Genomic DNA, 12,854 nt, shown 5'->3' on the forward strand with positions numbered 1-12,854 from the left:
ATGCACAAACGTGTCTAGATGTCAGTCTTTTGAAATGTTTATCTTGTCCAGGAGAAGCATCTAGCCAGTGTCTTTTTAAATGTAAGGTTAATATGTATACTTTCCCTTTTTAGTTTAGTTGCATACAGTAGCTACTTTGTATTGAACGTTAAGTTACTACTTTACACTTTATCTGTTGTCTGATTTCCTATTCCTAATTGGGTACTGGTTGCCATATGGAGAGAAATGGAAGGAGAAAAATGCAGTGTTTTATTTAAGGAAAGCTGAGCGCTAGTTTATTATTGTGTTAAAAAAACAAAACAAAAAAACTCTAAATCACAGAAACAAACTTATATATGCTTCTCAGGTTTTTCCATACAAAACGACATTCTAAAAATGTAATGCGGTATATTATTATGCTATTCCATTATCCCTCTGTCGTTTTCATTGTTGGGGTAACTCGTTATAACTCATTTCCAAATATTTCAAAGACGATATTTATAACTTCCATTGACAGATGTCCTTGTGTTTTGTATTCCAACAAAGACAAATTCTCAGTTCTGAACAGGCGAATTAAAAGAGACAGGGATGGACATCAGCCACATTTAACACCAACAGAGAGAAAATAATTTAAAGATACAGTCTGATGATTGTGCATAATATCTGGTAGAAACGCTAACTGAATAACGGACTACATTGAGCCTTGAGGCAACAAACTGAAGGAAAGATAGCTTTACAATATCAAACATGGAAGGTTATCATAATAAGGCAATTATAGTTGGTTATTGTTAGTTTGCACGGCATTAGAAAATGTGACAGCACAAGATGTGACTACCGCTAAATACTTTGGAGAAAATGAAGGAAGAGACAGTTTGATTAGTGGGGTGTGGATGTGTTGATAGCAGCTGGCGATCAGCATGCTCCCCTGTATCCTGCAGAGTTCATAGCAAGGCCGCGAGGCACGTGGGGAGGGAGCCCACTGGTGCTGTGGACGTAGTGCAGCCAGTGAAGTGTGAAATCCAGTCGTGTCTTAATGAAGCCAGAGATTGTTGTTGAAACTCGATAGATGTCACTATCTGAATGAAGATGTCCCTCGATGAATATCAAACAGACCTAGAGACAAATGGGAAAAGCAGCAAGAGGGGATTCAACAGGTGTCTCTCTCAATGGAAATAACCATTGGAAACTACAGTGGCACAGTGCCCCCTTAAGTTCCCTAGTGAGTATCAGAAATACGGAGGTAACCTTTGACACCTCTCCTGCATTACTCATCTTATCACAGTAAGTGCAGTTTCAATCAGTAGAGCCACTCGGGCCCTCATTCCTACTGCCTTTAACCACTTCAACACAATGACGTAGGCACGTATGTCAAATGAAAACCCTCACACAGTACCATGCTGTACCTGCGTACGTCAGATTCATATTCTCTTCTATTAGTGGCTTCTCAGTCCAGTGATTCAGATTTAATTCCCAAAGGCAGTGCTGATTTCAGATGTTAAAATATTATCATTATTTTCAAAATCTGGTACCTGGGAAAGGTTTTCATTTTTGCATCTGGAGTTGAAGAGGTTAATGTAACCACTTGAAGTCAACCCCTCCAAGGGACATGTAGGCCATAGTTTGTTTTAGGAAGTGTTTGTCTACAAGGAATACAGCATAATCTATGTTTTAATTGGGCATTGCTTGCTTTCTGCTTCTTTCTACCTTTACCTCACGTAGCTGAAGTTAGGCCTGCTATTCATTCTGATCTAATTAGAGCAATGAAGGTAATATCCTAAGCCCTAGGTACTCTTTCCTAAAAGGCCATAACAACAGGGATAATTATGAAGAAATGTAAAGTCCATCAGTAATCTTGGTACTCAATGATCACTTTCTGTGAACTGAGCTGCAAAGAGCTGATACTTACCTTATATTTATACCATATGAGGTTTTCACTAGTGTAATTCTATGATATATAATTATACATTTAAGCTGCTGCTTTAATCAACTAATTTAAAGATATCACAGGGTGACAGGAAAATTAACATCATCAAGAATTCCAGAAATTCAATTAACATAATAAAAGATTCTCAAGTACTCTATTCCGGCATTCACCACTGGGTCCTGATGCAAATTCAAAGTCATTTGCTTGTCATTTAATCTGCACCCATGGTGTTGGGTCTCACATTAGGTACCACATCTTGATATGTAGTGCATCATTTGGAACCGATGTGATTGATGTCCTTATTCACAGATCGGGTGCCGAATCGAGCTCAGTGTGTTTGCATGCAGAGGTAGATTTTAATTTTTATATCTGAAGAAGACAGATGTGGAAATGTCTGTTACCAGGCTATGTTTCTTTAATCCCACTCCAAGTTTTAGGGCTGGGTTTTTAAAGATCTGGATAAGATTTGTGCTTTATTGGTCTGTTAATGATATCCACTGCTGCCTATAAATATGTTGTGCATCTCCTGGCACTTTATTCCCAGGAGTCAGGTACAGGAGTGTAGAAATATAAAAGTGCCATACAGGTACTATCAGCTTTCATTGCTAAAGTTTATAGGGCTCTGTAGTCAAGTCAAAACTTTTATGTCATCCAAAGAAGGGGAGTCCAGATATTCGCCAAGGTTTTGAGGAGACAGCAATGGGTAGGCAGTTTAAAGACACATATATGAAATGGTCAGTGGATTGTGTCAATGAAGACAATATTAGCACAAAGAAGAAGTTACAAGTGTGGAATAGTGCAATGAATACAGACCCCTGTTTATTTTAATTAACGTGATTGATAGTATCATTAAACAATATCACTGATGAGATGGGAAAATGTTGAACAGAACAGCAGCTGTTCCCCTTTTTACAAATGAATCTGCAGTCAGATTGATACATTTGTATTATTTCTTTCTAATAATTGAAAAGAACATATTTACACTGTTTTCTTTTGTGTGATGTTCAGCAGTGACATTTTTAGTAACGTCTATTCTGCTTGGCTGCCACTGTCACTCCGGACCCGCGACTGCTGTAATGTTTTGCCACATCAAAAGCAGCCCAGACTCTGAAATGGCCCAGAAACACTGTGCAATCTGTCCTGCCGCCGCACTCCACACGCAAACTCACAGTGACCCATGTAAAATGTTTTGAGTACCTGTCAAGAATGGAATGTGAAACACAGGAACCTCCTGATGTACGGCATCAGATTGTAATCCACCATGATACAGGACTCATTTTTCTGAAATTTCCAATCTTATTTGCTGTCATAAGTCCTGTCAGCGCCTCCCTTGTCTTAGGTGTGAGACACTGCTGAAGTGAGATCCTGATCCTGAGAGAACAGGGTGGGAATTTTGTACCTTTTGAAATCTATTTTCCACACAGTTTTCCACTGCAAATGGAAACCAGCAAAAACAAAACAAAAGTATTCTGTCGAGCAATTTATTTGTTCATTGGAGTACCCCCTACATGGTGATTTAAAAGGAAAAAAATATTTAAGACTATCAACTACCACAAATAGTTTATGAATGTGATATTTACAATCACATACACATACACATACAGTGGTCATGCAAGAGATTCACGCACATAGAACCACACTTTCAACCTGGATGTCTCATTCCACTCCTCGTCCAAGAACACAACCTTCTATCTCACTGCTGGGCATTACATCGTCATACCAGCTGGAGCCATTTGTTCCCTGCAGATGTCCAAGTGCCAACCAACCAGCAGACATGAGCCTTAATACCCACAGCCCAGTGCATACCCTGATTGAACAAATAGAAACATAGACAGCCCTCCAGGGGAGCCAGAGATGTGGGATAATCCCATGTATAATTGGCCTACAGTCACTGTGTTTGGTATTCACACCCAGTGTATTACTGTGCTCCAGATAACTAGCCACAGCTCTGGTACCATGTAAAACCCACCACAGGGTGAGAGGGCATATTCTCCATTCATGACTTTTTACTGGAACCGCTTTGGCCAAAGTGTGTCAAGCAGCAAGTGGCAGTGTGCAGTACACTGATAGATGGGATAGGGTCTTGGGTGTTTTTAGAATCTGTAACCCATTGAAATTACATTTAAACTTTCCAGTATTATTTTTTATTTTTTTTAAACAATCCTACGTATATAGCAAAGGTGTCTTGTTTTTATTTTGAGGGAGCAGAAGAAACAAGTGGGAATAAAGAGTTTCTTTTGATTTACTCAAAGAACTGTGGGTGTTTTGAGTACACTACCTATCTGAGCTTTGGGATCAGATTTGAGATCCTCTGAGAAGCAGCTCATAGAGGTTGCTGGATCAATAAGACACTAGCAGCGAAACAAGCAACAAGAGGTGCATGTAGTGCCGTCATTTGTGACCTTTTCATGTTTTTTTTTACTAAATCCACTGAGGAAGATTTTAATCCGAGGAAAAATATAAAATAATTTATTTTTAAAAGGTAGATAACAAATATGTATACAATAATTATAACATGGTTGTGTATATTGTGTCATCTCTACTCTCTACTCTGCTGAGTGTCTGTAGTATTAGATAGTATTTAGTATTTAGTATGTAGTATTTAAAGATCTATATGTACGTATACGTATATGGGAATGCAGTACACAATATGTTCAGAAAAAGAATGATTAATATCTCAGAAGAGCTTAAAATAATCCATCTTGAAAACTAATTAATACATTTAATTAGAAGTGCACCACTTCTAAACAACTGTCATTTTATAATCCTTTATCCATAATCAATCTGAGTGAAATCTGTGTCTTTAATTTCCTCTGTTCCTCTCATACAGCTGTAATTAAAGCACAAACACCTCAGAGATGAAATGCTGTTAGGGCTGCCTGATGTTCACTATCAGTGCCACTTGAAAAGAACAACAGAGATAATATTGTGTGGATCATCAGTGTTGTGTTTTCATCTCTGCTTTCAGTAATGTAATTGAAGTCAGTGGGGTTTCTTGTTTGTTTGTGTGTTTGCTTGTTTTATGCACTCACACACCTTCCTACACGTCTGTTTGAAGGGCTGGGCTTGACATTTTTCACTTTTATACTTTTCACGCATGTAAAGGCCATCATGTTCTAATTAGTTGAAGACATGTATCAAAGCCTCAGTATGCAACCCTATTTCAAACTACAGAAGAGTCCCGAGAGGAGAGGAGAGCCCTACGGACCCGCCAAGCCAGATGAGCTTTGAAAATAAAGGAGTGATTCGTAGATAACATATGGTAGCTCTTCTTTACTGCTGCGTTTAACTCCTGATATCCAAGTGATCACGTTTTCTTTAAAGCCTCAGTCTTTGGATGCAATTCCACTGTCCGATCAAACACCACACACTCATGTATCTAATTACCTCCGGTTTTGTGTCCAGCAGAGGGCAACATTATAGCATTCCAGGGTATGCTGATTTTAGAATTCTTCTACTGTTTATACTAATATTTACGTATTGTAATGTGAAGCAAATTATGTTGTAAAACTTTAAAGTTTTATTAAGAGTTTACTGTTTGCTGTCCCCTCTGTTGATCTATAAAACATATAAATGACCTGATCTATCCATGTATTTATAAATTTGATTAAATTAAATATTTATATTATATAATTAATAGTCAGATTGTTTTTTCTCATTGGTCAACTGCCTTTTAATATGTTTTTAGCCAATTCAGTTTAACTCACGAGTAAGCCATTCATTTTAAATCTTTTGTTTTCAGTCTCTAAATACAATTTCCTTTGCCGCTGCTCACGCACAGAAAGGTGGCTGTTTTAAGTGTTAATGTGCTCATTTTCAGTCCTCGAGTAATAAGTACGATTCATTCCTTTGCCTAATTCTGTCATCATGTTGTTTTTTTCATTGCTTTATTTCTGTGTATTGTTGTGTTTGTAAGCATCATCAGGCAGATTGTGTGTGTTTCACAGAACCAGGACAACATCTGGTGTTTGACAAGAGACACACAATGATTATTCTTAAAAACTCTGTTTGAACACAAATAGTTGATCTGGTGTCACTATTATCACAATTACTGGACTACCTAGAGACTAATTAAGCTGTGTTTTGTGTAACTCTCTCTTTGAAGCCAGAAAAAAATTACAACAAGAAACAACCCTCAAGGTCTGATTTAATTTATGCCTCAAGTTTAATAAAAAGAGAAATTTAGTGTATGTAGAAAACTTTACCTCTCCCCATGTCCTCTATCACTGTGCTAAGGCAATGGCTTGGAATTTTAAAGACGTGGGAAACAGAGTGCCCACATTGGTCATCTATTATCACTGCCTACAGCACCATATTTGCCTTAGAGGTTTGCCATCTGTCATCAGTGTGCTAAAGCCTTAGACATGTGATATGTGCTTCAGTCTTCCACTGAGCTAAAAGCACCCTAAGCCGAATGGCTGGTCTGGGACACTGTAAGCAATCATTTAAATTAGTCTGTGTTAAGAGTAATGCAGCACAAGTTATCTGCAACTGACTGCAGATTTTATACCCTTAAAAAAACAACCTGTTCTGTAAAGTATTGCTGCTGGATTAGCGGCCTTCATTGTAAATATGTAAAACTGCATATAAAATTAGGCAGGAGAATTGTCACAATGTTCTTCAGTTAATGAGGGCAGAAAAGTTGTTTTTAGAGGCAGAGCTGTTATCTTTCCGAGAGGCCTTGCCTTTGATCATATTGCACCTGCGATGATCTGTGGTAAATATAGTCGATACAGAAAGGTCAATTAATTAGCTGTGTTGTGTGATGGACTTGAAGGGAAATAGTCTCATAGCTGAGCCGTTGTAATGCATCAACAGTTATAAAGTAGGCTTTAATATGGACCATTAGCATTGATTGTTTAAGAAGTAGTCAGTAAATCTGAGCGAGCCCCGATGCAATTGACTGCTCGTGTTCAGCCTGTGTGAAGAGACCGAGAATTTCTTATAACCGCTCAGTGAGTGTGTCCTAAATAAATTACAGTATTGCAGATGTGAGCCTGAAAGGCCAGCCCCAAGGCGTTCTTGTAATGGTTGATTACATTATATCACTGTAAATGAAAGTGATTAATTGCTTACAGTTTACTTCAAAGCTATTAAGTTGTAGCACAGAAGCCGTTCAAACATCTCTTTTACAAAAAAAAAAAGGTTTATAAACTCGGATTCAGATAACTGTTTACCCTGCTTTCATTTGCGTATTTATAAATCTACTACACACATCTCATCTTTCAAAGATGCATTTGAATGTTTTGGAGGTAGCTGTAGTAAATAACATCACCAGTAGTGCACAACACAGAAGTTATTCACTCAAAGAAAAAAATACGTGCAATTAGACCAAATTGTTGTGTCTGTGACAAAATGACGCCCTCATTGAGGTCACAGGTGAGGTGAAAAGACCTTGTTTCCTGACATGTATTTCTAATCTACCCCTATGGCAAAAGTTTGTATGCTATTGGTACTGACAGGGCATGTTTAGAAACGGAAAGAACAATGTTGACTAAAACTCATAGGGGTGGTGAGGATTGGAGTGTTTGTTGTTTTTTTTGGCTGCAGGCGATGAATCGTTTTCCTTTGTGTAATTACATCTCCGTATTAATCAGCCTGTCGCTGGGATTCTGGGTGTGGCTGGAGTGCCACCAGGAAGGTTTTTCTTTAATTTTGCTAATGTATATCAGGGAGTAAGAGGTTGTTAGTTCAACTCAGAAAAGCAGTCACTTGATTTCCTCCCTGCCCTGTGCTGCGCATAACAACCCAGTTAATTTCTCCGGGTCTGTTTACTTTCTCTTTCCAAACACAGCTGTTCGACCTCAGGAGTGCTGAGGTGGGGGGATAAATGTTTTTTGCAAGTGTTAAAAAGGGATGAAAAAGAATAGGTGTTTCTCTCCATTGGTTTACTTACTATCGTGGACAGAGCAGGCGAGTTACTGTTTGAGGGACACTGACTTTCTTTGACATTCAACACAAAAAGCCCTTCAGCAAATGGGGAGGGGGGAAAAGTTGCAAACTCAGTGTGAACATCCTGAGAAACAAGCTTGTTAATGAATGCAGTCGTGTACCGGCATGCCTCGCCGGCTTGGTAATTTATCAGCAATTTGGAGCTTTCTCTGCAGCTCTCCATTCGCTCCTCACATCAGCTCGAAGAAAGTCATTAGAAATCGGACTCATCTCCTTTTTACTGCTCTTGACTGACGAAAAGAAAAATAATGCTGGGAAAAAAAGGGCCTCCCAGGGAGACTTCTCTGGCATCCATGGGCTCAATAAGAACAGCGCATGTCTCTTCCATTCCCAGTGCCCGTCAGCGTTTATTCTGTGTATTGTTTTATTTTAAGCTTGTCGACATTGGTATTTCAGCCTGTACTGTTGTTTCCAGTTATGCAGGTTTCGTTTGACCCTGTTTGTCAAAGAGACTGAGTTCTGTGTTTGAAGTCTGAAATTTGTATGAATCTTGTGACGGAGAAACACGCAAGTAATGGATTCAGGTGGGAGCAGGAAGAAAAATCGAGAGAGTCCTTAAATGACCTCCCTGAGTTGCTTTCATTTCTTCCCAGCCAGATAATTATAATCAGTTTTCTTATAAAAGGATCAAATTATAAGCATTTAATAAATAGACACCTATCAGCATTTTGAGTTCATACCTTTCAAATAGAACTGAATCTAATTGGGAAGTAATAATATAATACATTTAAATATATATGTATGCTTAATTACATAAATAATAGTTATTATTATTATTATTATTATTATTATTATTATTATTATTATTATTATTATTATTATTATTATCAGAAGAAAAATATTGTATTAGATGTATTTTGAAATTGTATTTACTTTAGTGTGGTTGATATTTATGTGTGTGTTAATCTATTTAAGAAATAGCTTTTGATCAGTCACATGAAATTCAATGGGTACATTAAATATGTCTGACCAGCAGGTCACTTATCTGTTTCCTCAATAAATGTGCAATTAGACTTTTAAATTGTGTCCATCAATGTCAAGCTGTATCGTTAAAGGGGTATTACATTTTCTTTCAATATGTATGCATTCATATTCATCAATTGCATTTCAGATTAATCTTAAAGTGTGAAAAAGGCACAGAAAAAGTGCAAGGAAAGCTGAGAAAACCTTTCACTGCAGTTGAAGCCTGTTCTGTGGAAGAAATGGCTGATATCCTTCTGACATGTCTATTTGATTGGCATTACCTGCTGTCATATTTCATAGGCCTGACATAAATCTTTATCTCATTTTTCTTTTTAAGATCCATGACAGCACACAATGTTTTAGATACGAAGAACATTAGCTTGAAGATGATGCTGGACAGAAGTTGCACCTGCTAATAGGTTTTTAACCTGCTAGCCTGGGGTGTAGCCTGTAACTTAAACCCAGTTAGTCAATGCTTCGAAACAAAGCATTTCTTAAAAGGTTTTGCCTGCAGGACTTTTAAACTCATATGAAAGTTTTGTGCTAGTTACTCTACACACACACAGAGAGAACGTTGCTTGTGGACCAGTGGCGGTTCTAAACCATTTTAGCTGGGGGGCATGGCCGGGGCATGTTGTGATATTGGGGGGGCCATCATCATCCCCGCAGTTTGCCAAATGAATGGGGGGTGCTGACGGTGTTTTGTCCGTGGTGCTGCCAGGGTGGGGGGATGGTGACGGTGTGTTGTCCATCCACGGTGCCAGTGGGGGGGGATGTGCTGGCGGTGTTCTGTCCGCGGTGCAAGCACTACAGTTAGGGGGGCAGCTGCCCCCCCCTTGCCCCCCTGTAGATCCGCCCCTGTTGTGTACCTATATACGATATACTATATGTTATGTTAGGTTAAACTGATATTTGTTGAAAAACATTTTCTTAATTGGAGTTTGTAATAATATAAGTATTTTACTTTTTTCTTTCTTTTCCAAAATTAGACTACTGGATATATTTTTGATGAATATTAGAATGACAGGATGTATTTTAACAGTGGAAAAGGGTTTTTATTTGTGAACCTGTTAATAATTCTTGAGGTACTGCATATGTAAAGTTTTCTGATTCCTTTAATGGCAACACAGAGGTTAACATATTTTAAATGAGGTACTAAATAAGAACATGGCTTCCTTTTGTGTATTTTATAGGCTTTGGATGTGGTACCTTTTTATTCAACTAACAAATATGTCACAATATGATTAAATGCTCTATAATTGTAAGGTTATGTGCCGCATTATAAAATCTGAGTTATGCAGTTCTCTTTTTTTGTATTACTTGTGATGGTATCATTTAAATGGATATGAAAAAAATAACAATGTAATAGGATATCTTGTATCAGTTTTTTATTTTTTTTATTTTTTTAGTCTGGTGACTCAACATAATCTTGCTGAATAGATAATATTTAAACTATAATTCCAAAATCGTATCCTAACATCAAATGGTATTTTTCTTTCTTTCTCGCCCTCTCTGTATTTCATTGAACTCAGCCGTATTATTCAGTATGTAATTGAATTCTACTATTATCTTTTGCTACAAGAGGACCACAGTGTGTTTGAAGTCAGTTTTCCAAAGAAGAATTGGAAACAGATCAATTCTCAGAGTGTAATTTTACAGAACAGCATTGCAGTGCTTGGACAGCTTTGAGAGCCTGCCGAAAGAAAAGGCCCTTTTCACAAAACTGGAGGATTGCTACAGCCTTCTGTACTGAACCAGGTTTCACTGACACACAGGTGTTATTCGCCAAGGTCACAAGTCCAAGGCATACCTTCTATGTATAACCTCAGTTTATTGTCTGTAGGCATATCTGAGTTGCTACAACATCTGCAGAAGAACCAGACAATGTTGTTTCCAAAGGGCAGGAGTTACTTGTCTGCTTTTCAACCTTTTTAACCTCTCCGTCATGTTTTAAAAAGTGGTTGAGTCCACAGGGGAAAAGGGACTCTGTTGTTTGGACAACCTTAGGGCAAAAGTCTGGGTTCTCTTGGCAAAGTGGTAAGGGAAGTGCATAGAAGGTGCAGTAAACAGAAGCTCTGTGCTGCTAGACAGAAACTAGTCCAGGGACAATTAACCTTTTTAAAATGTTATTAAGATTATTTCAGTGCCAGATGTTTTTGGTACATTAGGAAACTTGTCTCTTCCAAGAAAAGTCATTAGTTCCAGGTGAGATTTAATTGTTTTTTATTTGTTTTGGATGAATGGTAAGACTGCCTCAGAGTGTTTAGGTAGCTGTGTAAATATGTCTGACGATGTTAACAAAATGCAGGATGCCCATGGGTTGTGGTTATCACAGTATAAGCCGTAGTTGTAGGGATATAAGCGTATGGTTTGTTTGGTGTGTAACGTTTAGAGGCAGGAATTCAGGCAAAAGTACAAGACTGTACTTGTAGACAGAAACGTCTACAATGGGTTCATTTATTTAGGCTATGGACAGAACTCCTTGACCAACACTATATCCATAGATTTTAGTTAAACCCTGTTCTGGCATAAATTAATAAAAAAATATGCTTATGTAAGTTATTGAGATGTCAAGACATACCAACATTATCTTGTTAACTTGCAGTTCAGTATTTGGGGAAACTAACATATCTTCAGAAACCTATTCTTATTATGAGATAATCCATTATCCATCACAAATTATTGTTACATATTTTACTAAATAAAAGCGTGTTTGTCAACATGGGAATCCTCAAACACTTGATATCAAGTATTTGAAATTGTATTGTACAGTGGTATATGTTAATTGAACATAATTACAGTGTTCAATAGTTATGTAACTCTAAAAGGTACAATTGAGTTCTCTTGTTTCCATAACTCTAATCAGGTTTCCATGGAAACCTCCAGAATCTCAGGGAAAATGAAGGAGGGGGGAGAGATCTCCAAGGTAATGTATATTCTTCAGTTCACCAGGATCCATTCTTGTAGTGAAGCGCCATTTTTTCCTGCAAGCATCATCATTCATTTATTAAGTACACCTCTCCTTCTATCTTACATATGTTGCCATGGATTTTTGTTTTCTTTTGAACAGTTGGTTCAACATGGTGTAGTTCTGCATACCTGGCTTTCATTAGTGAATGCACGTGGACCCGGTGATACTCGTGTTTCCTCCCCATGTTGCTCACATCAGCGTCTCTATAGTATTAAACCACCATCAATAGGCCATCAGTCCATCTTTCCCAACATTTTAAGACATAGCCTTTATCCATTTGTCTCAAGTTGGCATCCCTCCTTATCCTTTCCGAATGCCCTCCTCTCAACATAACAGTTTCAAAGTGTTCAATACCCCGCAGCATCTTGTTCAAATGTTGTGCGCGTTATTTCATCAGAAATAGTATGGTGTAAATCATTCATGATCAATGTATATTGTGTCCATGTACATTACAATATTAATCAATGTCCAATTTTAACTGCAATGATGGTCAATGCCCGGTGGAATTTAACAATGGGAAAGCAGCTCCACAAAGAAACAACAGCTTTGTCAGACTTGTCAGATATGGAGACAACAGTAAGGATACACAGCCACTTCCAGGACTGGGGGCACTAGCAGTGGCCTACGATGTGTGGGAGCAGAGGTTTAAAATTCCGGTGATCTGTTTTTCTTCATTTATTCTTGCTTCTGTTTCTTCTAGGCAGTGCTGACCTGCTCTTCATGCTAAGAAACAATAGATACTGAATACCAATTTTGAGCAGACATATCAATGCTTTGCTCAGTTTTTGTTCTGTCTCAAAAATCAAGTGTATTAGTTTAGAAGACTAGTAGTTTTTTCTCTGACACTGGTAGATCTATAGAGACCTGGGCTGATTTTGGCCAAAGTTCCAGACTAAAAATAGGCTTATCCCAGTCACTACAGATTCCTGGTCTTTATAGACAGACATCTGTCTTTTCCGATATCAGTTGGTGGCCTACAGTCCCCAATGTTATGTCCAAGCATGACGTACCTGGTCTTAGGTCTGTCTGATATTATGCACTAAGTTCTTTTTCAGAGACAGACAT

General features: G+C 38.0%; 1 protein-coding gene across 11 annotated transcripts in view; it reads left to right on the forward strand.

The window, feature by feature from the left end:
• dmd (dystrophin) overlaps positions 1 to 12,854 on the forward strand; it is a 631,463-nt gene that overhangs the window by 538,667 nt on the left and 79,942 nt on the right. For 7 of the 11 annotated variants that reach the window (XM_066706366.1, XM_066706368.1, XM_066706363.1 and 4 more), the window contains one exon: positions 11,685 to 11,744. The exons of the other annotated variants lie outside the window; for them this stretch is intronic. In XM_066706366.1, coding sequence (XP_066562463.1) covers positions 11,685 to 11,744 — 60 coding nt within the window. The remainder of the gene's footprint in view (positions 1 to 11,684; positions 11,745 to 12,854) is intronic. 11 annotated transcript variants of the gene reach the window in all.

Source organism: Amia ocellicauda, chromosome 6 (assembly GCF_036373705.1).
Source record: "Amia ocellicauda isolate fAmiCal2 chromosome 6, fAmiCal2.hap1, whole genome shotgun sequence".
Lineage (NCBI taxonomy): Eukaryota > Metazoa > Chordata > Actinopteri > Amiiformes > Amiidae > Amia > Amia ocellicauda.